At 41.8% G+C, this 27,340-nt stretch overlaps 1 protein-coding gene across 4 annotated transcripts in view; it reads left to right on the plus strand.

Annotated features, from left to right (window-relative positions):
* Positions 1–27,340, plus strand: part of BLM (BLM RecQ like helicase) — a gene marked incomplete at its 5' end in the record, with an annotated part of 65,456 nt that overhangs the window by 33,276 nt on the left and 4,840 nt on the right. For 3 of the 4 annotated variants that reach the window (XM_079698851.1, XM_079698853.1, XM_079698852.1), the window contains 7 exons: positions 6,789–6,984; positions 9,130–9,320; positions 13,086–13,233; positions 20,377–20,576; positions 21,023–21,215; positions 24,338–24,460; positions 26,606–26,807. In XM_079698851.1, the coding sequence (XP_079554977.1) occupies positions 6,789–6,984; positions 9,130–9,320; positions 13,086–13,233; positions 20,377–20,576; positions 21,023–21,215; positions 24,338–24,460; positions 26,606–26,807 (1,253 nt within the window). The remainder of the gene's footprint in view (positions 1–6,788; positions 6,985–9,129; positions 9,321–13,085; positions 13,234–20,376; positions 20,577–21,022; positions 21,216–24,337; positions 24,461–26,605; positions 26,808–27,340) is intronic. The other variant, XM_079698854.1, reaches the window with a different exon arrangement.

Below are 27,340 nucleotides of genomic sequence, written 5' to 3' on the forward strand. Positions count from 1 at the left end.
GCTCAGTAGTTGTGGTGCACGGGCTTAGTTGCTCCGCGGCATGTGGGATCTTCCTGGACCAGGGCTCGAACCCATGTCCCCTGCATTGGCAGGTGGATTCTTAACCACTGCGCCACCAGGGAAACTGCTTTTTCTTTCTTAAATCAAAAAACCTTTTTATTGAGATGTAATTCACATACCATACAATTCCCCCTTCCAAAGTTTACAAGTCAGTGGAGTTTAGTACATTCACAAGGTCGTGCAACCATCACCACTGTCTGATTCCAGAACATTTCATCATCCCAGAAAAAAACCCCATATCTACTAGCAGTCACTTCTCACTCCCCTAACACCTGGTCCTTGGCAACCACTAATCTATTAACTACTACTAATCTGTCTCTATAGAGTTTCCTATTCTGGACATTTCATATAAATGGAATCATACAATATGTGTTCTTCTGTGACTGATTTCTCTTACTTATTAGCATGTTTTCAAGATTTATCCATATTGTAGCATGTATCAGTATGTCACTCTTTTTTGTGGCTGGATAATATTCCATTGTATGGAAGTACCACAGTTTGTTATCCATTCATCAGTTGGTAGACATTTGGGTTATATCCACTTTTTTTTTTTTTTTTTTTTTTTTTTTTTCTGCTTTGGGTCTTTGTTGCTGCATGCGGGCTTTCTCTAGTTGCAGCGAGCGGGGGCTACTCTTCATTGCAGTGCGCGGGCTTCTTATTGCAGTGGCTTCTCTTGCTGTGGAGCACAGGCTCTAGGCGCGCGGGTTCAGTAGCTGTGGCTCACGGGCTCTAGAGTGCAGGTTCAGTAGTTGTAGCACGCTGGCTTAGTTGCTCTGCAGCATGTGGGATCTTCCCAGACCAGGGCTCGAACCCGTGTCCCCTGCATTGGCAGACGGAGTCTAAACCACTGCGCCACCAGGGAAGTCCCTGTATCCACTTTTTGACTATTGTGAATAATGCGTCTGTGAACATTTCTGTACAGGTTTTTGTGTGAACTTGTTTTCAGTTCTCTTGGGTAGATGGAAGATTGCAATTGCTCAGTCATATGGAAACTCTGTTTAACTTTTTGAGGAACTGCCAAACTGTTTTGCAAAGCAGCTACAAAATTTTGCATTCCTACCAGCAATGTATGAGCTTCCAGTGTCTCCATCTCACCAACACTTATTACTGTCTTTTTTTACTATATCCATCCTAGTGTATGTAAAGTGGTATCTCGTGATTTTTGTTTGCATTCCCTAATAACTAATGATGTTGAGCATCTGCTTCTGAGAGGATAAATTTATCACCCATGTAGATCAAGAAGGAAGCAAGAACATTCTAGGGCATCCCATACTGTGGCAAATATGAAACTTGGATAGATCTCTCTACATACAAGGATGAATTTGAGGAGAATGACTAATAATTTTTTTGTAGCCTATGAAGTTTTCAGCGCACAAAAAAAGAAATCATTACCGTGAAGATTCAGAAGGAAAAGTATCTCCCAAAATTATTTCCTGAGGGAAAACAAAAGGAAATCTTAGAGGATATCGGCTTAATATCCTCAGAAAGATTTAAGAAGACTTGACTTATATGAACTAGAAACAGTTTGCCATAAGAAGATGTTATGAAGAGGCTGAGACGAAGGGATAAATAAAAAGTCAGTTTATCCAGATAAGAAAATACAAGAAAAACAAAACAAATAGAATTATATATCAAAACACAAATGGTTCAATTCCATGCAGGCATTTGAATCAGTGATGTAGTGAATAACTTGAGAATGTGAAGGGAAAAAAAACATGAAAATTGAGTGGAAAAAAACAAAAAAATTATTGGTAGCTGGGAGAGCAGGGGTTCAGCCTAAGAATAATAAGTATACCCAAAAAAGAAATAGGGATAGTTGAGATCAATAGAGTAGTCAAATGTATTATAAATAAATACATAACAAATATGTAACAAATTTAAGAGTTATCTCAAGATCACTGGAGAAAAGCTTACATGTAGACATAGTTCAGAACATTTTGTTTGATTTACAGTTATAAGAAATTGTATTCATGACGATAAAGAAATAGGTTACTCAACAAAGAACGAGAGGGACTTCCCTGGTGGCACAGTGGTTAAGAATCCGCCTGCCATTGCAGGGGACACGGGTTCGATCCCTGGTCCAGGAATATCCCACATGCCGCGGAGCAGCTAAGCCCGTGTGCCACAAATAGCGAGCCTGCGCTCTAGAGCCCGCGAGCCACAACTACTGAGCCCACGTGCTGCAACTACTGAAGCCCGCGTGCCTAGAGCCCATGCTCCACAACAAGCGAAGCCACTGCAATGAGAAACCCACGCACCGCAATGAAGTGTAGACCTCGCTCGCTGCAACTAGAGAAAGCCTATGCATGGCAACGAAGACCCAACGCAGCCAAAAATCAATCAATCAATAAATTAAATTAAAATTAAAAAAAAGAACGAGTAATAGACATGCCTGAGACAGTTACACTAAATTAAAAAAACAGAAGTGAACTATCTCCAGAATCAGAAGAGGGAAGGCTGGGACTGAAGAGTTTCACACCAGCTCATTGTCATTTATGTCGGAAACAATAGAAAGGTTTTTCAAATATGTAAAATGCTGGTTAATTTTCACTGACATAACTGTAGAAGGCATTCTTCCCAAATTAATATGTAGCTAATCAAAATTGCAGTGTTTTCTTCCTTTGATAAACTTTTCCCAAAGTTTGCCTGGAAGAATATTCAAGTGAAAATAATCAAAAGAATTTGGCAAGAAAATAATAACACACGAACACTGGCTTTGCAATACGTTAAAGATCAATGGAACAGAAATCCAGAAATCGACTGGAAAACAGGTAAAAACAGTATATGATAAGGAAGGCATTTAAAATTAATTAGGAAAGGAAGATTATTCAACTAGTGGTACTGGTTACCTGATGGGGAGAATTGTTCTAAGTCCTCATATCAAAGTTAATTATAGGTAAATAAAGGTACAGATATTTTTAAATGTATGCACGCTGAGTGAAAGAGAACCTAAGCTTAAAAACAGCCCAAAAGGAAGTAATTGCTAGAAATGATTAAAAACCTAAACAACTAAACACTTCTATATCTGTAAAACAAAAATTAAAGGCAACAGCAAAATGGGAACTATAGCTTCCTCAAATAAAACATAATGAAGAGCTTGTAAAAATGTGAGAAGAAAAACATGAGTCTCAAATAGTAAATTATGCAAGACTATCAAGAAACTGTTGGAAAGGAGGAACTACAGAGGGCTAAATACAAATTTTTTAAGTGCAATTTTGCTAATAATCAAAGGAATTAAAATTTAGAACAGTGAGATCATGTTTACCTCTTGTATTAGCAAACTTTTATTAACTGTCGGGGACAGTGTTGTCAGAGACGATTTTCTGTAGTACTCATGAGAGCCTTTCTGGAAAACAATGTGGTAGACCATATTTAAGAGCCTCAAATCTGAAACATGGGTGTGGAATTTACATCAGTGTTATTTTTAATAGTAAATAGCTTAAATGTCCTGAGAGCATGATTGGTTACATTATGGTACATCCCTGCCATTAAAAAATGGTTTATGGGCTTCCCTGGTGGCGCAGTGGTTGAGTCTGCCTGCCGATGCAGGGGACACGGGTTCGTGCCCCGATCCGGGAAGATCCCACGTGCCGCGGAGCGGCTGGGCCCGTGAGCCATGGCCGCTGAGCCTGCGCGTCTGGAGCCTGTGCTCCGCAATGGGAGAGGCCACAGCAGTAGGAGGCCCGCGTACAGCAAAAAAAAAAAAAAAAAAAAAAAAAAAATGGTTTATGAAGAACTTTTTAATGATATGAAAATGTTCAAATGTTAATGATGGATAAATGTAAGGAAAAATATAATTAAAAAGTGTGTAATCTCAGGCTTCCCTGGTGGTGCAGTGGTTAAGAATCCGCCTGCCAATGCAGGGGACACGGGTTCGAGCCCTGGTCCAGGAAGATCCCACATGCCGCGGAGCAACTAAGCCCGTGCACCACAACTACCGAGCCTGCGCTCTAGAGCCCACGCGCCACAACCACTGAAGCCTGTGCGCCTAGAGCCCGTGCTCCACAACAAGAGAAGCCAGCGCACTGCAACAAAGAGTAGCCCCCTCTCGCCACAATTAGAGAAAGCCCGATTGCAGCAACAAAGACCCAAAAGAGCCAAAAATAATAAATAAATAAATTTATTTTTTTTAAAAAAAGTGTGTAATCTCAACCATAAAAAAATTGAATAGAAAACTAAAAAGAAAGCCAATTTTTTAAAGTTCTTTAATTCTTTATATATAGTGTATTCTATAACATACATACATACATGTATACATATTTTTATATATAAAACACTTTGATCAAATATATAGTTTTTTCAATTGGTGAACTTTTTTTTTTTTTTTAATCTAATTGTTTCTGCTCTCAGAGCAGCTAATCCTCACAGTCAAGGTATAATAATATAACCAACTGGACAGCCTTAATCTTACTAGATTTGTGGGATAGAATAAAACTTGGTTGTTTTTCTTCACAAAGATATGATGGTAGCCTGAAGTTTTTTTGTTTTTTGGGTTTTTCTTTTTTGTCTGCATTGGGTCTTCGTTGCTGCGCGTGGGCTTTCTCTAGTTGCGGCAAGCAGGGGCTACTCTTCGTTGCGGTGCGGTGGCTTCTCTTGTTGCGGAGCACAGGCTCTAGGTGTGCAGGCTTCAGTAGTTGTGGCGCGTGGGCTCAGTAGTTGTGGCGCACGGGCTTAGTTGCTCTGCGGCATGTGGGATCTTCCCGGACCAGGGCTCGTACCCTTGTCCCCTGCGTTGACAGGCGGGTTCTTTAACCACTGTGCCACCAGGGAAGTCCCTAGCCTGAAGTTTTTTTTTGTTTGTTTTGTTTTGTTTTGCGGTACGCGGGCCCCTCGCTGTTGTGGCCTCTCCCGTTACGGAGCCCAGGCTCCGGACGCGCAGGCTGAGAGGCCATGGCTCACGGGCCTAGCCTCTCCGCGGCACGTGAGATCTTCCCGGACCGGGGCACGAACCCGTGTCCCCTGCATCGGCAGGCAGACTCTCAACCACTGCGCCACCAGGGAAGCCCTAGCCTGAAGTTTTAAAAGCAACACAGAAGAAATAAAGAAGGAATTAACAACTGCACAAAGCCAGTGTTCCCAGTTATAAGAAATAAAGAGTCTCAGAAGGCATTGGTGTCATAGTCACCTCATGAGCCTGCAGCCTCCCTCACAGCCCTGTGCTCACCCGACCTTGGGAGATGCACCCAGGCTTCTTGGAAACCTGTACGCCTGTGGGCTGACTCACCTTGCTTTACAGCCTCTCCACCTGCTCTCCCACCTCTAGAGACTACAGTAGACTTTCTCTTTCCAAGGAGATTCGCCTTTGATTGCAGTGCCATAAATTTAGACGGATGGCTGACCTAAAGTACAGGCCACCAGCATCTCCAGCGTTGATGAGCACCCCCGTCTGCCATCCATGGCGTGCAGTTCCTAGCTGTGGTACTTACAGTCACTGAAATCATGTCGTTAGCCTCAGTCTGGCTGCCAGATCGTCCAGTTGCTTTTGAAATACTATTTTTGAAGTAGCAATTCATTTTTTTAGGTGGTAAAAAAAGGCTTGCAGCTTTATTTGTATAATGTAATTTTGCCTGGAGATATAATATTTTTGGCTGGGTTATGGGTCCTAAATTTGCCACTGAAATGGATAGGCTTGAAAGAGATTTTTTACTAAAAACTGATATATCAAGCTCCTGAAATTTAGCTATCACCTTGCTTCCAGTGAGTAATTTGCATAGGCCAAGATCCACGGTCTCCAGCCTTTTTTTTCCCTAGTATAAGCAACTCTCAGACTTTTGCCCATGAGTTCCAATAAAATTTTCACAAGTTTTGACTCTGAAATTAGCTGATGAATAAAAGGAGCTGGTGTGTGATCACTTGCTCCCACTGGAAAACCGGATAGTAAGTTCTCACCTGGAGCAGGTGAGAATGCCACTGTTCCTGAATCATTGGAAAATCTAGCAGCAGTGACCTCTAAAAGCCCAAGCCCTGGGAACAACCAGAGCTCCTGAGAAACACAGTTACCAGGGCAACAGGGATATCATGGCTGGGTGAGCCACACCCCCACACCTCCATATCGAAAACATACGAGAGCAAACAGTGGTAACACATCAGGAGGCAACTACTGCTGATCCTGGCTCCCTTGGTGATAGCACCAAATCACACAAGCAAGTGCCTGCCACACGGAGCTTCTCTTTACTTTCTTGGGTCTGAATAGAACTGCAAATTATCAATATGAAAATCTCATATTAGTCATGCTAAATAATGGAACCAAGTAATAGACTCTTATATAGAGTACATTTTAAAGTAAAATAGAAGATAAAGCTCCTAGAAGCATCTATTATTAAAATGTTCCTTTAGGGCTTCCCTGGTGGTGCAGTGGTTAAGAATCCGCCTGCCAGTGCAGGAGACACGGGTTCGAGCCCTGGTCCGGAAAGATCCCACATGCCGCATCGCAACTAAGCCCGTGCACCACAACTATTGAGCCTGTGCTCTAGAGCCCGTGAGCCACAACTACTGAAGCCTGTGTGCCTAGAGCCCATGCTCCGCAACAAGAGAAGCCACCACAACGAGAAGCCCATGCACCACAACGAAGAGTAGCCCCCGCTCAACGCAACTAAAGAAAAAGCCCGCGCGCAGCAACGAAGACCTAATGCAGCCAAAAATTAATTGATTGATTGATTGATTGATTGATTTAAAAAATGTTCCTTTAAATGCATTATGAGCCTAATAGGCTTTTGCTTTTACATCAGGTTATCTGTGCGACAATTGCATTTGGAATGGGGATTGACAAACCTGATGTGCGATTTGTGATCCATGCATCCCTCCCTAAATCCATGGAGGGTTACTACCAAGAATCTGGCAGAGCTGGAAGAGATGGGGAAATCTCTCACTGCCTGCTCTTCTATACCTACCACGATGTGACCAGACTGAAGAGGCTTATACTAAGTAAGCTGAGCTCCATCGGGGACACATGCTGTCCTCCTCGGTCTCGTGATTGTCATCTACCCCTGCAGTTGTGGTGTTTTGGGTCCAGTTTTCCTTAAAATAGAGGCACTTAGATAGATATGGAAGTTTTATTTTAGTTCATGTTTACGATAAAAGTATTACATGCTTGTTATGTAAAATTCAAATGATACAGATGTGTTGAAGACTGAAGAATTTCCAAATCATGCCTCGTATGCAGTCCTGCCCTAAGAAATAACTCCAGTTACTGATTTCCTTTGTATCCTTCCAGGCCCAATTTCTGCATGCATCCTTGTATATAACATATTTCAAGCATGCAGAAAGGTAAAATGGAAAAAAATAATGAACTGTCACGTACCACTGTCCAGGTTAGGAAATAAAACCCCTACATAGCCCTCTCCTATCTCATCCCTTTCCCTCTTCATTGGAGTTATGCAATATCTTATATTTGATATTTACCTTTCCCAAATGCAGATTTTTTACAATATAAATGCGATTCCATTATATGTGCTTTTTTTCCCTAAGATGTAGTTGATTTACAGTATTATATAAATTTCAGGTGTACAGCATGGTGATTCACAATTTTTAAAGGTTATACTCTATTTACAGTTATTATATAAATGTGCTTTTTTAATATATATATGTTGACCTGATTTTTTTTCCAGTCAACACTAGGGTGTAATTATGACTCCAACTAGTACACATAGCTTGACTACATAGAATTCCATAGTATGGTATTCCATGTTTATTGAACCAGTCCCCTTCTAATAGATAAATAAGTAAAATTGCCTGTTTTGAGACCACTTTTGAATGAACTCTGGCAGAGATACCGAGCACGGGAAATGGCACTTACCAAGCTCTGTGCCAAGTAATGTTTACCTTATTTGTTTGTAACCACTAGCTTTTGAGATAGTCCCATGAGAAAAGTGAGCTTCAGAAAGGTTTTGTAACTTGCCCCCAAGAGCAGCAGCAGCGGTAAGGGGAAGGGTAGTGATAATGATGATAAAGTTTCCTTAGCACTTATTATATGCTGCTGTGTTAAATGCTTTACGTGTATCACTTCATTTAATCTTCACAACAACCCTAAAAGATACTACTATTATTCTCCTCATTTTACAGAAGAGGAAAATGAGATACAGAGCTAGGTAAGTGGCAGAGCCCTGATGGAATCCAGGTTCATCTGATTGCAAAGTCCATGTCCCTTGCACTATACCAAGATAATTCTCAGTGCAAAAATGAAACTTTTAAACTTAGTGTGTCCATTTGTGTTTTTAAGCAGAACCTATATTAAGTTAGGTCCAAATAATTTAGTATTTAAGTGCTAAACACTTAGCAACCATTAAAAAAAAATAATACTCATAAACCAGAAAAAAAAATTTTTATTTCATTTTTAACTAACAACAATTGCTTACAAATGAAAAGTATGTACATGTTGTTCTCAGACCTTGGAATCAGATTGGACACTGCCACCCTTATTTTCTGTTTCACATTGATTTTTTGGAGGTACTTATTTTTATCATAGCAACTGCCAAAATTTCAGCTTCACAATGTCATTAGAAGGAAAGTAGCACATCATAAACTACCTCCAACTAGTTGCTTGTGTGGTGTTCAACAGATGTCAGGTGTTGCTGTTTCCCTTAAATTTAAAACACCTGCCAGCACCCCTGTGAGTTCATTGCAGCACCCGCCCCAGCCCTGGGGGGTCCTTGGTACATTTCAGAACCACTGGCTTAACCACTTTGATCCCAGATACTCAGGGAGATGCACAGCCCACTGCCATGGCTCCATGCTCTGCTTACTTTGAATGCTGGGTTCAGTATATCCTTGTCTGATAAATATAGTAAATATAATTCAGATATTTATCATTGGGAATAATGAAGAGTTGCACAATTTTTTCAGCTGCTCCTGACAACCTATGTTTATTCCTGCAAAACTACAATCTTGAAGATGAACATAAATATTCAGTTAATTATATAGATTCATGTCATGTTGATATATAATGCTATGAATAATTTTATTTCATTTAATATTTAAAGTTATATGAACCTATTCTAAATATTTCTGTGATATTCTTTTCTATTTTTCTACTGTAATAAGTATGTTTACTATGTTCTTCATCTCTTTTAGTGGAAAAAGATGGAAACCATCATACGAAAGAGACTCACTTCAATAATTTGTATAGTATGGTACATTACTGTGAAAATATAACAGAATGCAGGAGAATACAGCTTTTGGCTTACTTTGGCGAAAATGGATTTAATCCTTATTTTTGTAAGAAATACCCAGATGTTTCTTGTGATAATTGCTGTAAAGCAAAGGTAAAATAAGAAAGTTTTAAATTCTTTGTGATAAGGAACTTGCAAAGATTTTTTTTTTCTTCTCTTAATTTAGAAAAGTTAGATACAAGTTAGATTGCAGTAAGTGGGCCCTAGGGATTTTAACAAGGGGACGATGGCTTCCTCCCCATGTTAATTGGGAATAGAAACATTTTAATAGTATTTCTATGGAATATCCGTAGAACTAGAAGCCTGTTAAAAATATATACTGGACCTGTTTTGGTGGTTATAGGATATTTAAGAAATATCATTAATCTGTAAATACCCAAAAAGATCCAACATGGGCAGGTAGAATATTTTACATTCAACTCTAATTATATTTAAACATCTTCATTCTCAAAAGGGTTATAACTAGTGTACTGTGTGTTTGAATTCAGATCAATTAGATTACGCTGTAAACTGGTTTTTAAAAAAACTGTAAAGAGTAAGGGCAGTAGCTTCAGGATGAGTTTGCTATCATCTGTCCTAAACATAACTTTGGGAGGTTGTTAAATTCAATCGTTAGGTACTGTATTGTACCTATCATGGTAATTCTATGTTTTAATGTCTACTGTACTTCACAGTTTACAGAGCATTTTCACAGTTGATATATTATTTGAAATATCTGTGCAAGGTGCTGGGGATTCACATATGAACATGATATAGGCCAATTCACAGACAGGAGGGGAGACAGACATGTATGTGTTCATATCACTGTGATACCGTAGGCAACGCTAGCCAAGCAGAGGGTGATTTACTCTCTCTTGGGGTGGAGTCTGTGGATTTATGGCCATCTCAACCCACCCCACCCCACTTTGTAGACATTGCTACTCAGTTCACTCATTCAACAAATATTTGTTGAATGCCTGCTCTGTGATAGGCAATGTTCTAGGAGTTTGGGATACATCACTGAACAAAATATAAAGATCCCTACTCTTGTGGAGCTTACATTCTAGCAGAGGGAGGCTGAATAAAGACAACATACATTATAAGTACATGTTAAGAGGAAAGAACTTTGATGAAAAGTACAGCGGTGTAAGGAGTCAGGAATGATGAATGGGGTGCAGGATGCAGTGGCCCAGGGAAGTCTTACTGCAAAGATGAGACCTGAGCGAAGACTTGAAGAAAGGAGTTAGCTGAGCAGCTCTCAAATACGGATGTTGGCCAGAGGCCCTGAGGTGGGGGGCATGCCTGTGCCTTTGAGGGGTAGTGAGGGAGCTCACGTGCCTGCCCAGGGGGAGAGGTGAGGCCGGCCAGAACGGTGCCTGGAGGGCTGAGAAACTGGAAGAGTGGAGCAGCCCTCAGCCGAGACGTTCGGGGAAGGCTGGCAGGGAAGATCAGGGGTTTGGTCTGGGGTGTAGTGAGTTAGATATGTCTTGGATCCAGCGATTCTGAAGAGAGGCTGGTGGTACCATAACTCTGGGAGTGGTTGGCATATAGTTGAATTTGAAGTCATGAAAGCAGATGAAATCTTCACTGGTATAAGTTTAGACAGAAGAGAAGAAAACCAAAGACTGAGCCCTGAGACTTGAAGAGGTTGAGGAGAAGAGGAAGAACTAGGAAAGGAGACCAGGAAAGAGAACAAGTGAGGTAGGAGGAAGACCAAGGCAACTAAGCGTAGGAGTGCATCAGGGAGGAGGGAGCGCTCCCTAGTCGCCTGCTGCTGCTGAGCCACGTACCATGAGGACCGAGATGTCACCGTTGGGTTTAGCACCGTGGAAATATGGGACCTGGACTTGACCAGTTTCAGTGCAGAGGGGCAAAATTGGAGGCAGTGCATATGGAGAATTCTTTCAAGTGTTGCTTCAGGGATGAACAGAGAAATTAAACCGTAGCTGCCAGGGGAAGTGGAGTCAAGAAGAGACAGGAGAAATAATATATTTGTGTGCTGATAGGAACGTACCTACGGAGGATGGAAATTGATGTGTGAGGAGAGAGAAGAATTGCTGAAGCAGTGTTCCTGAGTAAGCAAGGGGGCTTGGGAGCTAGTGCAGAAGGACAAAGACTGGCTTAGACAGGAGCTTGGATAGTTCGTCTATAATAACAGGAAGAAAGAAGAAAATGTGGGGCAGGTGCTGGGGATGGATGTAGTGAAGGAAGTTTTGAAAGCTCTCTTCCGATTGTTTCCTCAGCAAAGTAGCAAGCAAGGTAGTCAACTCAAAGGACAAGAGTGGGGATTGAAGAGAAAGGAGGAAGTGTGAAATTGTCATCTAAGACGGGGTCAGCAAACTATCTTAAAGGGCCAGAGGGTGGTAAATATTGGCTTGGCCAAAAAGTTCATTCGGGTTTCCATAAGCTCTTATGGAAAAACCCAAACGAACTTTTTGGCCAACCCAACATTTCAGGCTTTGTGGGCAGTCTCTGTCACAACTACTCAATTCTGCTATTTTAGCCCAAAAGCAGACATAAATTACAATAAATACACCGATTTTTCCATAGTTGTGTTCCAATAAAATTTGATTTACAAAAACAGGTATACAGCTCATGGGCCATAATTTGCTGACTCCTATTCTAAGAGAATGGGGCAGAGATAGACTAAGCATGTATCATTGATTACCTGGCAGCGTTAAGGATCCACTTGAGGTTTGTGGCCCTGTACTGAAAGTGAAAACAGTCGGCATAGTTGTGTGTGTTTCTCCTGCCAAGTTCAACTACACAGGTGTAGGCATGGAATGGTGGAGAACTGGATCTCATGTGTTTTGTCAAACAATGTGACCCAAGGGCAGGGGAGTTGAAGGTATATGAAAGGTTATGTTATGATGATCGGATCTGGAATTGAAGCTGAACATCTGAGGACGAGGATCAATGGATAGGCTGTCCCAGTGGATTGCTAGAGTCAGAAACTAGATGGCATGAGTTAGAAAGGCAGGAGGTAGCGGTCAGAGAACAAAAGGGTTGCTGATACTAGTAAGGCTAGGTAGTGGGTGTGAGCATGGGAGTGAGGGGCTGACATATCTGGAGGACAGGATCACTGGAGTACAGGAGATCAAGTTGCCAAAGGCCAAGGTGTGGGAGGATCATCTCTGTACACTAGTCACCAAGAATTAAGGCAGGAATGATGTTGGAGAGAATGATGGGGCACTCTTTTGTGATGATGCCAGGTAGAGCCTCGGAATCACTACCAATTGTTAGTATAGGATAAGAAACCTATTTGTCTCCAGGACTGTGGTGGTTGAACAAGGATTAGAAGGTAGAGGAACTGCATATACAGAGGCACAAAAGCACGATGTAGCTTTTGAGAACTGCAGGTGCTTAGTATTGCTAGGTTAGAGAACTAGGATAGACGATAGCAAAAGACCACATAGTAATGGTAGGCAGAGTTTGGAAACAACTGAGGGAAATGAGAAGGGGAACTGACCGGAGATGGTAAAAAGGATTGACTATGGCACCAAAGACCCAAAAGAGATCAGAACTCATACATCTGCATGGTTGGACAATGTTTTTCATCCCTAAAGGTCACCATCCAGTAAGTGACCAAAAGAGGTATGAAGGGTTTTGAAAGAAAAAGTATTTCTACCCACAGAGTGCTCTCAGGTAACTGTCTGTGAAACAGAAATGAAATAGATATAGTAGAGTGCTAATTATTCTAGACACAAGGTTAATATAAGAACTTAGAAAAGAATGAACATTTGAAACTTCCTTGGTTTTTGGTCTCGGTTTTAGTCTGGAAATGGTTTATTGTGGGACTGTTACAGTTAGTATTAAATCGTAGCGATCTAGGTATCGGTATCTTAATTATAGCAAAAGGTAATCTCTTTTTATTCATAGGATTATAAGACAAGAGATGTGACAGATGATGTAAAAAATATTGTAAGATTTGTTCAAGAACACAGTTCATCACAAGGAACAAGAAATATAAAACATGTAGGTCCTTCTGGGAGATTTACTATGAATATGCTGGTCGACATTTTCTTGGGTAAGTCATCTGTTTTATTGTCTGAGTTACATCGATTAAAATGGAACATCTAGGGAATTCCCTGGTGGTCCAGTGGTTAGAACTCTGCACTTCCACTGCAGGGGGCGCAGGTTCAATCCCTGGTCAGGGAACTAAGATCCCACAAGCTGCACAGCACAGCGAAAAAAAATAAAAAAGTTGAACCTCTAAAGAATTCATTACAAGTACATAGAAAAAATCTCTTCTATTTTCTTTTTTTTTTTTTGCATTACGTGGGCTTCTCACTGCTGTGGCCTCTCCCGTTGCGGAGCACAGGCTCTGGACGCGCAGGCCCAGTAGCCATGGCTCACGGGCCTAGCCGCTCCGCGGCATGTGGGATCCTCCCAGACCGGGGCACGAACCCGCGTCCCCTGCATCGGCAGGCGGACTCTCAACCACTGCGCCACCAGGGAAGCCCCTATTTTCTTATAGAAGCTAAGAGTTTTAGAATAGAACCTTATTTATTTATTTATTTATTTATTTATTTATTTATTTTTTGCGGTACGCGGGCCTCTCACTGTTGCGGCCTCTCCCGTTGTGGAGCACAGGCTCCAGACACGCAGGCTCAGCGGCCATGGCTCACGGGCCCAGCCGCTCCGCGGCATGCGGGATCCTACCGGACCGGGGCACGAACCCGTGTCCCCTGCATCGGCAGGCGGACTCTCAACCACTGCGCCACCAGGGAAGCCCCAAAACCTTTTTGAGTAACAAAAGAAAATCAGTTTTTATGAATTATTACCAATTATTTTTATAGAATTTATGTAGGTCACTAAGATGAGTTTCCACAAACAAAAAAGAAAATAATAAAGTTTATACCATTTCATCTGAGTGAATGGAATATAACTTCCCTGGAGAATTACCCCTTGACTGACTTCCAGTTCCGGATGGCAGCATGAGCATAAGTATCTGTCTTCTTTTTTCGCTTGAGGCCCCATTAAAATAGTAACAAGGAAATAAAATGAGGATTAAATCCATAACAGCATAGAAAACCAGAAAGAGACCATCACCAGATTAGAGGTTTTAAAAATCTTTGACGAAATGGATGGAAGCGTATTGAAAGATGGAATGAAATGCAGTAAATCACAATGCACAATAAATGTAGAGAAAGTTATAGCAGAGGGGCTGTCAACCAGGTAGAACCCCATTATCACCAGGCTGACTCAGACTTGGAAGCTCAGAGGCCTGGGGGGTGGGAGTAAAAGCAGAGGAGCCAAAAATAGGAGGGGACGGTTAAAAGAAAGTCTGCTCACAAAAGAACTGCATGGAATAGCAGCCTGCAGTTGATTCTAGAACAAAGATAAACTGCTTGAGGAGTAGAGAGACAGCTGAGCTGGGGGCCAGCGCCCCTAAGTGGCATTTGGGGGCCTCCCCTAAGTGGCATTTGGGGGCCTACCCTAAAGCAAACCTGGTAACTAGATATCCCCATTCAGGGGAGGAATTTAGGGGGAAATAGACCTAGATATAAAATAACAAGAAATCCACCTAAAAAGTTTAACCTGGTCCCTAAAGACTAAATATAAATAGACAATCAAGGGGACTTCCCTGGTGGTCCAGTGGTTAAGAATCCATCTTGCAATGCAGGGGATGCCAGTTCGATCCCTGGTCAGGGAACTAAGATCCCACATGCTGCAGGGCAGCTAAGCCCACACACCACAACTACTGAGCCCACGTGCCACGACTAGAGAGAAACCCATACACTGAACCTAGAGCCCGTGCACTGTAACTAAGACCTGAGCAGCCATAAATAAATAAATAAATAATCTTTAAAAAAAAAAAAAGACAAGAGAAAAACCAAGGGACTTCCCTGGCGGTCCAGTGGTTAGGACTCTGCACTTCCACTGCAGGGGGCGAGGGTTTGATCCCTGGTCTGGGAATTAAGATCCTGTGAGCCGCGAGCTGCAGCCAAAAAGAAAAAAGCGAAAGACCAAATAAGTAGTGTATTTGACCCTGGGGATAGAGATAATTTAGAAAATAAGCAATAGCTTTGGAGATATGGGAGGGGAAACTCCTGATTAGTATCTTCATAAAGACTTAAATAATAATAGAATGTTGCAGAAAATAGAGAAAGCTGTTAAAAATGTTTAATGATTGACGCAAGTAAATTTAGTGGAAAGGTTGGAAGATAAAGTCAAGAAAATTTTCTTAAGACCTGAGCAAAAGGCTATATGGAAAATGTGAGAGACAAAATATAGATCAATTCTTAGGAGATGTAAAATCTGACAAATAAAATTTTGAAATAGAAAGTAGAGGGAATTATCAAACCAATGATAAAAGAAAATGTCCCAGAATGGAAAAGAAAAAAAAAACCTTAATTAAAATGCCCACTTGGGGGCTTCCCTGGTGGCGCAGTTGTTGAGAGTCCGCCTGCCGATGCAGGAGATACGGGTTCATGCCCTGGTCCGGGAAGATCCCGCATGCTGCGGAGCAGCTAGGCCCGTGAGCCATGGACACTGAGCCTGCACGTCCGGAGCCTGTTGCTCCGCAACGGGAGAGGCCACAACAGTGAGAGGCCCGTGTACCACAAAAAAAAAAAAAAAAAAAAATGCCCACTTGGTGAATTCCGTGGTGGTCTAGTGGCTAGGATTCAGTGTTTTCACTGCTGTGGCCTGGGTTCAGTCCCTGGTCAGGGAGCTGAGATCCCACAAGCCACGCAGCGTGGTCAAAATTTTTCTTTAAAATGCCCACTTAGGGCTTCCCTGGTGGCGCAGTGGTTGAGAGTCCGCCTGCTGATGCAGGGGACGCAGGTTCGTGCCCCGGTCCGGGAGGATCCCACATGCCATGGAGCGGCTGGGCCCGTGAGCCATGGCCGCTGAGCCTGCGCGTCCGGAGCCTGTGCTCCGCAATGGGAGAGGCCACAACAGTGAGAGGCCCGCGTACCGCAAAAAAAGAATACCAAGAGTAACGTGATGTTAGGGAAGAAAAACTTTTTCTCCGCTCTGTTATATTTAGTTGTTGGGGACATTAGCAAGAGAAAAGACAGATTTAATCACGTATGTGTGGGAGTTCATAGAAAATGTGACTCAAAGGGGCAGTTAGAATTTGAGGCTTATATACCATTTTAATAGGGGAAGTAGAGGCGGGGGAAGGGTTAGGAGGAAACAGATGATTTGAGGGAAAGATAAATGGACCCTTAGGAGAAAGATAGCAGGGAGACATGGCAGTTTTTGTGACAGTGTCTGTTTAAGTGTTGTGTGGAGACTTCTCATCTCTAATGATGAGAGTCAGTTTTCTCTGGTTGCTCCTGGGGAGGGGATTTAAGACAACAGTTCTTTTGGGAGTCTCTGCTTTTTGGCAGATGGATTTCAGAAATTCAGGTACCTTCTGCTCAAAATAATTTTTATGCCACTGTGGCATGTTCTGGACCCCTTCAGAGGTACTCCAGAAAGCTTTGGAAATAAAAAGCAAACCAAAACCAAACTGACATCAGATTAATGTCAGTAGCCCTGGAGACTAGAAGGCAAAGAAGGTGATATGATGTATACCATAAACAGAGGAACTGACCCATGGGTCCAGTGAGAAGAAATCCCAGAGTCACAGCTATGCAGCAGGTCCAGTAAGCAGTCTGTACAAATTGTAACAGAAAGTCGGGAAAAATAAGTCCCAAGCAATATAGAGAAAGAACAAGAAATGAATTTTTTTATTGATGACAGTAAAGAACACAAATGTTACTTCTCAACAACAAAAGGAGAAAGACACTTAGAAACTCCTGGGGAGGGACTTACCTGGTGGTCCAGTGGTTAAGACTTCGCCTTCCAATGCAGGGGGTGCGGGTTCAATCCCTGTTCGGGGACCTAAGATCCCACATGCCTCGGGGCCAAAAAACGGAAACATAAAAAACAGAAGCAATATTGTAACAAATTAAATAAAGACTTTTAAAATGGCCCACAGCAAAAAAATCTTAAAAAAAAAAAAGAAACTCCGAGGGAAAGATTATAAAAGAGAGGCAAGGTCAAATAGAAAACAAAGGAAATGGCTGCATGATTTTGAGTAATTAATAAAATGTGCAAAAAAATAATCCATTTTTCTGAATACAGTGAACATCCTCCTTAGAGTTGCACAAGAGTCATGAGTTCTAAGTGGGGAAGGAAGCTTGTTGTAATATAAATGTTGCTAATTAGCTACAGTAGAGTCAATGTATAGACTTAAACATGGTTAGAGAACAGGGCAGGATATAGATGTTAATCTTGATGATGTAAAAATAAAAGTACAACAAATAAAAATAAAAGGGGGGACTTCCCTGGTGGCACAGTGGTTAAGAATCCGCCTGCCAGTGCAGGGGACACGGGTTCAAGCCCTGGTCCAGGAAGATCCCACATGCTGCGGAGCAACTAAGCCCTTGCGCCACAACTACTGAGCCTGCGCTCTAGAGCCTCCGAGCCACAACTACTGAGCCCACGTGCCACAGCTGCTGAAGCCTGCGTGCCTAGAGCCTGTGCTCCACAACAAGAGAAGCCACCGCAATGAGAAGCCCACGCACTGCACCAAAGAGTAACCCCTGCTTGCCACACCTAGAGAAAGCCCGCGCGCAGCAATGAAGACCCAACGCAGCCAAAAATAAATAAATAAATAAAAATAAAAGGGGAGTATATGGACAGCTTGGAGTGCTGGTAGCCTCCTACATAGTGGGGAGGAAGAGTGGTCAGACACTCTAAAGTTACCCCCAAAATCAATAGATGAACCAGTATTATGTAACTAGCAAAATTCAGGGCAGGGTAAAGTGAAGGGGGTGGTATAAATGAGATAAAGCCTCATCTTTCATTGTGAAGGGTCAATAAATAAATGTCAGGTGGTGATTCTGGCCAGTGGAATGACAGCAAGAGTATGGGTTCCATGCAGAGGTAACCACCAGAAGAGCTGAAAACAAGCTATTTAAAAAGTGATTGCCGGAACTTCCCTGGCGATCCAGTGGTTAAGACTGTGCTTGCACTGCAGGGGGCGCGGGCTCGACCAGGGATCAGGGAACTAAGATCCCACATGCTGCAAGGCGCAGCCAAAAAAAATTAAAAATAAAAAAATTAAATTTTTTAAAAAAGTGATTGCCTTGGAGAAGAGTGAGACTAGGGAGGGGAAAGGTGGAACAGAGGAATGTTGCTTTTAATTATAAACCCTCCTGTGCTATATTGTATTTTTTTCTATGTACATGTATTACTTTAATTAAAAATCTATAAAGCAATTAAAAAATTAATAGCCTAGATTGGAGTAGGAAGATGGTTTGTTCAGTTTCTCAGCTGTGTCTCCTGGATCTGCACATTTCTCAGGACAAAGCAACTTTTAATGCTGGTCTTCCCATTCTGGATTCTTGCCTTCTCCTAGTTTGGACTCTTTTGGGGGTACAAAGGGTTGCAGATAAAATAATTTGTTATAAGAATGATACATGATCATTCTACATTATAATATGTAGAAAACCTAAAAATACAAATAACTCCCCAAAAAACTGCTTATGTTTTAATGTGTTTGCTCATAATCACATATTTTATCATATTGTATGTAGTTTCTGTCATTTTTATATAACAGAATATAAGCATTTTATTTTTTTATTCTTAAGTAGTTTTTAATTTATTTTATCATACTGATGAAATGTATTTAAATAGTTTTATTTTAGGACATATTTTTCTATTGTAAATAGTGATGTGATAAATAGCCTTTTAAATACACCCTCATCTACATCTCTGTTTGTACCTTTCATGCAGATTGCTAAGTCAGACATTTTTCTGACACATTCTTCAGTTTCTCGTTAGCTCTTATGTGGTTTTTTGTTTTTTTTTTTTTGCAGTACGCGGGCCTCTCACTGTTGTGGCCTCTCCCGTTGCGGAGCACAGGCTCCGGACGCGCAGGCTCAGCGGCCATGGCTCACGGGCCTAGCTGCTCTGTGGCACGTGGGATCTTCCCGGACCGAGGCACAAACCCGTGTCCCCTGCATCGGCAGGCGGACTCTCAACCACTGCGCCACCAGGGAAGCCCTCTTATGTGTTTTTTAAGAAAATTGTTTATGTTTCGTCCAGATTTCTTAGTTATCCTCAGCACTAGGGTTGGTCCACATCAGCCAGCCCGTTATCAGAGCAGTAGTCCTGCCCCAGAAATGTGACATTTCAGGGATACAAATCACTTGAAGAAGGAAAAACTTGAATCATTCAGCATCTATGACCAGAAGCCATCTGAAATTTACAATAATGTAATTATTTGGAACTCTTAAAATAGAGCTAAAGCTTTACAAAGTAATTGTTAATTCTGATTATAATCAGTGTCACAAGCCTTCTTAAGTAGATTGTTACAATAAAATTGTGAGGCTTCCCTGGTGGCACAGTGGTTAAGAATACACTTTCCAAGGCAGGGGACACAGGTTCGAGCCCTGGTCCAGGAGGATCCCACATGCCGCGGAGCAGCTAAGCTCGTGCTCCACAAGTACTGAGCCTGCGCTCTAGAGCCCACGAGCCACAACTGCTGAGCCCACGTGCCACACAACTCCTGAAGCCCACGCACCTAGAACCTGTGCTCCGCAACAAGAAAAGTCACTGCAATGAGAAGCCTGCACACCACAAGGAAGAGTAGCCCCTGCTTGCTACAACTAGAGAAGGCCCACGCCCAGCAACAAAGACTCAATGCAGCCAAAAAAATAAATAAACAAATAAATAAAAATTTTTTTTAAATTGTGTTTATGATGAAAACATTAGTCATTAGTGCAGCGTGGATGCAAAACCAAGGATCCAGCTGGGGATGGGACTCTTAGTGGCAGGAGGAGGGAAGTATACAGCCTTGTGGGGTGTTCTGCAACAGTGATATGAAGCTATTAAGGTTTATATGAACTGTCTTTGATTTGTTTGCTCTAATATAATTTTATAAGCTGTACATGCAACATGCTAAAATGATAAACTTAATTTTGCTGCCGTTTTGGGCCAATGCACGTTATAAAAAGATGAAGAGAAGTACATACAAGTATTTTAGCGTTCTACTCAAATATTCTTAGTTTATGAAAACAAGTGTCTATTTGTGCCATGGCTTTTCCTGCAGAAGAGCTTAGCTATCTCATTTACCCAGACCTGTCCATAAATGGCTTTTTTAGCCTCTTCTGTTAGAATTATGATATACCTACATTTACTAATCTAATTTCTCTTACCTTCTTACCAGGGAGTAAGAGTGCAAAAATTCAGTCAGGAATATTTGGAAAGGGATCTGCTTATTCAAGACACAATGCTGAAAGACTTTTTAAAAAGCTGATACTTGACAGGATTTTGGATGAAGACTTATATATCAATGCCAATGATCAACCAATTGCATATGTGATGCCTGGAAATAAAGCCCAACATGTACTAAATGGGCATTTAAAGGTATGGTATTTTAAATGTTTATTTTATTTTATTATCTCACAATGAGTAGACAGAACTATTTTACTGCAAACTCAAGTGTCTTTTCCAAAGCTTGTGGACACTGAATTTATATATACTGTCCTATATGAACATATTCTATTCTTCTTAATTTAGAAAGAGACCTTATAATTGAACCCAAGTAATGTAACACCTGTCAAAATGAATTGAATGGGTTGGTTGTCAGATCATTAAATCATCGTATATTCATTAAATAAACATTTATCAGAAAGCTAGTCTGTGCTGGCACAGGAAATATAAAGATGGAGAATATACAGCCCTGTTCCCAAGGGACTTACTATCTACTTGGCATAACAGAAGTACCCCCAAAAAAATGTAATTAAGCATTAAATAAAGCCTCTATGCACTTTAATACACTCATTCCTGTGCTCTCATTTTCTCTCACAAAGGTAGACTTTATGGAAACGGAAAATTCCAGCAGTGTGAAAAAACAAAAAGCTTTAGTGACAAAGGTATCTCAGAGGGAAGAGATCGTTAAGAAATGTCTTGGAGAGCTTACGGAAGTCTGCAAATCTCTGGGAAAAGTTTTTCGTGTCCATTACTTTAATATTTTTAATACTGTCACTCTCAAGAAGCTTGCAGGTTGGTGTGTGTGAGTCTTCTGTTGCATGGCATAAATTAATAGGCTAAAAGTTAATCTTGCTAAGGAACTTATCAAGAGCATTAATATATCTCAGTCTTTTTGATCTCTGAATTGAAAGCTCAGAAAAACAGTTTAAACTCATTCTTGAGATAAAATATATTTTTTAAGATATACACAGTACTTTGTTATTCAGACATATGGTATAATTTCAATCTTATACTTCAGTCTAATGCTGCATGTTAGGATATGGATAATTCTAATCGCTAACACCAGATGTTACTTAATGAATTTGTGTGCATTATTTGCCTGCGTTATGATGTTTAACTATGTGTGTACATGTCTTTGCAATGCGGAGCTAAGTTCCTTTTGAAAAGAGATTTTGTTTTATGCTTCTCTGAATCCAGATCTAGCACACTGCTGTCTCTAAGTATTTTTTGATAAATCCTTGCTGACGTGAGTTATTTCCATGGCTTCAGACAGCTCAACCCAGAATTCTAATAGTAGAGTCCCTGGAAAATAAGTTGGCCACATGGTTGACTGACTAGTGTACATTTCCTTCCACCCTCTTCCTTCATAAAAGCTCATAATCATCATTTCTCTCTCTTCCATTCCCACTCCTGCCACCATAGGTCATTACAGTATTTCATCAACTCTAAAATGCCACATTGTTATTTTATGGACTATTGAGAAAGAAAAAATTCTACTAATTAAACTGTGACACAGTGCTTTTATTGAAAGAGTTGTTTTTACTTTATTTAGATTTTTATCATATATAACTGTTCATATATGGAAAATGCATACAATCAAAGTAGATTGATTTAAGTACTTGTAAAAATTCACATTCAAAACGTGACTCTTCTGAATTATTTTTTGAGTCAGTTGTCCATGTCTGTGTTTTCCCTCATGTCATCAGGAATGTTAGTGATACAGCCTTTTTAGCATGCTCCACTCTGTTCCCCAAAATTTTAATCAAAATCCTTGTCACCCGTTCTGATTTGATGGTGACACTTTCTTGATGATACCAGAAAGTGTCCGCGGGAGGCTGCACGTCTCTCAGTAACACAAATGTAACACTGCTTCATCTACTTCAGGTCATGTAAAGCACTTGGTTGTTGCTTGCAAGAAACTGTGGAATTGTCATTTCCTCCAGGACATACAATTTGCTTTGTTAATGCCAAATTTATCCCCCGTTACTCCGTTTCTGAGCTCTTCTGCGTGCACAATCATTTTCTCAATGCTAATCACAGTCTAGTCTTTTCTAACACATTTCATGTGCAGTTCAATTCAACATGTGAGGAACCAGCACTGCAGTGGCGCTGTCGGCATGCCGGCAGCACTGATAGCTATGACTGAGTTCTCACATGTGCATGCAGTGACAGCACAGCTGCCATTTGGCCGTCAGCACTTGTAAGACGCCTCTTGACCTCAGGAATGCCAAAACGCAAAAAAAAAAAAAAAAAAAGAGTATATCTTAGAAACAGTGAAATGTAGTATTTTGTTCCTAGGCTATTAGTGAAGTTTCCTAACTGGTCTCCTTATCTCCAGATGTGAACGTGATGTTCATTTTAATCTTCTAAATACTTGGCTAAAATTCCAATACCTCTCCAGATAAAGTACAAATTCTATCAGGAATCTGCATTTCTTTTTATTTTATTTATTTATATTTTTTGGCCACACCCTCACAGCATACAGGATCTTAGTTCCCCGACTAGGGATTGAACCCACACCCCCTGCAGTGGAAGCGTGGGGTCTTAATTACTGGACCGCCAGGGAAGTCCCAGGGATCTGGGACTCCCCCACTTTATCTTACAGTAACCCTTTCCATAAACCTCCTGGTCTGTCCCACAGGTCTGTTCTTTTTCTCTAAATGTAGAAATGATGTTATAATCATGGATTTGAAATCCACCCTTTGCTCAACTCAGATACGTGGGAATTATTACTCCCTCACTGCCCATAGCCAGTGCATCAATAAATCCTACAGACCCAGCCTCCAAAACATGTCCGAATCTATTTCTTCTCTCTGTCTCCACTACTACCCGCTAGTTCACAGCATCCTCTCTCGCACCTGTAGTGGCTTCCACCAGGCTCTGGTTTCCCCTCTTTCCCTTACAATCCATTTCCCATGTATAGCAGCCAGAGTGATCTTAAAAATAACAGGCTTGTCTAGCTATAAGACTGTTGTGCCTTCTCTACGCAGAAGACTCTTTTTTAAAATTTATTTAATTTATTTATTTTTGGCTGTGTTGGGTCTTCGTTCTGTGCATGGGCTTTCTCTAGTTGTGGCGGGGGGGGGCTACTCAGTTGCGCATGGGCTTCTCATTGCAGTGGCTTCTCTTGTTGAGGAGCACGGGCTCTAGGTGCACAGGCTTCAGTAGTTGTAGCATGTGGGCTCAGTAGTTGTGGCTCGTGGACTGTAGAGCTCAGGCTCAGTAGTTGTGAGGCACGGGCTTAGTTGCTCCGCAGCATGTGGGATCTTCCTGGACCAGGGCTCGAACCCTTGTCCCCTGCATTGGCAGGCGGATTCTTAACCACTGCACCACCAGGGAAGCCATACACAGAAGACTCTTAATGGCCTACTTGTTAAAGGCAGAGTACTTGCTTCACCCACGTGCAGAAAGACCTGAAGAACAGGTTTGGGTTGGGGGGGAAGTAAGAATTCAGTTAAGGCCTTTCTGAGTAGGGTATACAAATGTGGAGTACAGGGGAGAAGGCAGAGCTGGAAATACAGATGTGGGCCTTTTCTGCAAACAAGCATCACCATACTTGTGGCTAGACAAGTCTTGGTTGTGAGAACAGTGGGCCAAGAGCAAAGTCCAGTTACCTCTGGGGCATACTGCCCAGGAACCCCCACTCCGCTTCCCCCCACGTCCTATGCTCCCTCCCATTCTCGGCCCTGACTCCACGCACCTTTGCTGCTGGGATTGGACCAGGGGCTCCTGCCCTCTGGGCCTGTGCGCTGCCTCTGTCGGCATTTAACTGCCTTTTAGAAAATCAACCCATGTACCCGGTGCTCTGCAGTTAGTTGGCACTTAACAAACGTGCTGAATGGGTGAATGAGCATAAATTCAGTGGGTTTTCTCTGGGTGGTAATTTAAATTTCTAATTTTATGCCCATGCACAGAATCTTTATCGTCTGATCCTGAGGTTTTGCTTCAAATTGATGGTGTTACTGAAGACAAACTGGAAAAATATGGTGCAGAAGTGATTCCAATATTACAGAAATATTCTGAGTGGACATTACCAGGTTCAGTATACAGCCAAATATGGGTTTTCTGAAAGCCTCTTTTAATGTTAAACGATGCATCTCACTGGATTAGAATCATGTGGTTTCTGGCTTGTGTTAATGGTCCCTACACCTTGTCACGCTGACACCCAGGTTCTCAGAGCAGACCCCAGTGGTGTGCCAGGCACCTCTTAGAGGACACCGGTGCTCAGGTCCCCCAGGGGAGACCAGTTACTGAACTTGCTAACAGGACCCAGAGGATGACCTTTGGGCCCAGGAGTTGCTCGTTCTGTTAAGGCAAGTGCCTGAGGAATCTGGAGCCCTGGGTGCAGATCACATATCTGCCACCATCTCACTCTGTAATCCTTGGCAGGCCACACATAGCCTCTTTGGTTTTCAGTTTCTGTGTCTGAGGAAGGGAAGTGTTATCTGACAAGCATGTCTAAAGTTTAAGAGTGGAGTTTAAATGTTTTGGGAAAATGAACATGTAATTGGACTACTGGAGAATCTTATTGTTATTAGCCACTGAAAGAATCTGCCCGAGTGAGTGCATCATTAGCAGACGTTCCCAAAGGTTGCTGGAAGCCTGTCATGTAGCACCTCTAATTACGAAGCTCAACACTGAGCTATAGAAAGCATGGACGCAGGGAAAATCGAGAACAAAGAAAGATTTCATTGTGGGAGATGCAGGTGCGGGAGTTGGGCGCCCTCCTCCAGTGTATTGCCATATGCAGACTAGCCAAGTGAAATGTTTCCCTGTTTCTGTAACGGACCACGGGAGGGGTCCTTCTCAGAGTAGCAGGATGAGACATGAGTGAACATGCATTTCACGTTCTGTCTCTCCACAATCGTGTTTTATCCATTGACAAAACGCCGAAGAGTCAGGTTTTCGTTAATTCCTCTGTATGGTAATTATTCCATAAATCCTTACTTCAAATACGTTAACCTCTCGGTGGGAACTTAATGTTTGTTTAGTATAGTAACTTGTTTGGATAGGGATTTTTGCCCACGTCAGGTAGGGCTGCTCTGTGGAAACAGCCCAGTGTGGTCATGATCACTCCCACTTACTGAGGGAGGACAGAGCCAAGAGCTTTGCCTATTCTGTGTCATTCAATCCTTATAACACTGATTTTATTTTGTTGTTTTATTTATTTTTATTTTCTTATATTTATTTATTTATTTATTTTTAATTTTATTTTTGGCCACGCCACGTGGCTTGCGGGAGCTTAGTTCCCTGACCAGGGATTGAACCCAGGCCCACTGCAGTGAGAGAGCCCAGTCCTAACCACTGGACCTCCCTGGAATTCCCCAGCACCCATTTTAGAGGTGAAAAGTGGTGAGGCCTTTTCATTTCCTCAAAGTCCCCCAGCTGGGATGACAGCACTCTTCACCCGAGCTGCACTGTCTGCCCGTGTGCCCTTCCTACCATGCAGTAAGGTAGGGTAGCCTGAAGGTGAACCAGACCAGCCAGGAAATACCTTCAGAAAATGAAGACCTGGTCACTGTTAACCTAGAAGGAGATTTCATGCTTTGGGTGTGCCTTGGGTTGCAAATACCTATGGAAATTACCATCTCCTTTGCAAATGTGTGCTTTCATACAGACCCATTTCCTGCATAGTATGTGAAATGTTCACAACTGTTACGCAAAGAAGAGTAAAATGTGGTCTAGAATTTTCTGACAGCCATTTACTAAGTAACTATCGCCCAAAGATGAGGTGCAGGACATAGTTATGTTTTCCTTATGTTGGACTTATTTTTTCAGCACCTGTAAAACTATAAATAAAATTGCCTTTTGTTTAGCACTTTATACTTTTCAAAGAACTTAACAGGATTAATTGCCCAAACAATAACAGGGACGTGGGTTACAGAATGTGAGCTAATAAAACCTGACGTCTCTGGTTAAGTTAAAGAGCATCACACATTTTCTTAATGAACTCTGAACCCCTTTCTTTAAAAATAAATTGCCATTGACTACTTTGGGGCTTTGTGAAATAAAAGAAGTGCTCAGTTCTTGTGGGGTGTTTGAATCCAAGTGGCAAGATGCTGCAGGAAAGCAGCTGGGCTTTGGCTGAACTGCACCCCTGTGCTGTGTATCTCCGCGTAGACTATAACCACACTTGGATCAGCATGGCATCACCGGTAAATGTCTGCATTGTCCATTTGTAGCTGAGGGCGATTCCTCACGGAGAAGGCCCTCCAGCAGCAGAGGCACTGGAAGAAATGCCCCTGAGGAGCTGGATGAGGAAACACCCATATCTTCTCACTACTTTGCAAATAAAACCAAAAATGAAAGAAAGAGGAAAAGGATGCCAGCCTCCCAAAGGTCTAAGAGGAGAAAAACTGGCTTCGGTGGTTCCAAGACAAAAGGGTAAGTTCTGCCACCTTTTCTGCAATGTAGGGTAGAAGGGAGAAAAATATAAAAGTACAGCTGCTCTGATTTGCTTTGAAGCATTTATTAAAATAAGCCATTGTTAAATGTTGCCTCTCCCATTTGTGGAGTGAGGATTAAGGTCTGATCCCAAACAAAAACATTTGTTTCAGATTTTTAAGATATCTACTCCTAGGTTTATGATCACTAAAGTTTTCTAGTTTGCAAAAACTTCGCCAATTTTGACATTACCTTAGGAAAAAACATTTTTTTTTCTGCCAGTTGCTCCTAAGTGAATTTTCCACCTAAAATACTGTAAATCATATACTAGCTGAATAAACAAAGGGGTTTTTGTTTGGTTGGTTTTTGGTTTTTTTAAGTTTCTTTTTATTTATATTTTTGGCTGCGTTGGGTCTTCGTTGCCGTGCACGGGCTTTCTGTAGTTGGCGGCGAGCGGGGGCTACTCTTTGTTGCAGTGCGCGGGCTTCTCATTGCAGTGGCTTCTCTTTTTTTTTTTTTTTTTTTTTTTTGCG

The sequence above is a fragment of the Hyperoodon ampullatus genome (genome assembly GCF_949752795.1).
Source record: "Hyperoodon ampullatus genome assembly, chromosome: 3".
Classification (NCBI taxonomy): domain Eukaryota; kingdom Metazoa; phylum Chordata; class Mammalia; order Artiodactyla; family Ziphiidae; genus Hyperoodon; species Hyperoodon ampullatus.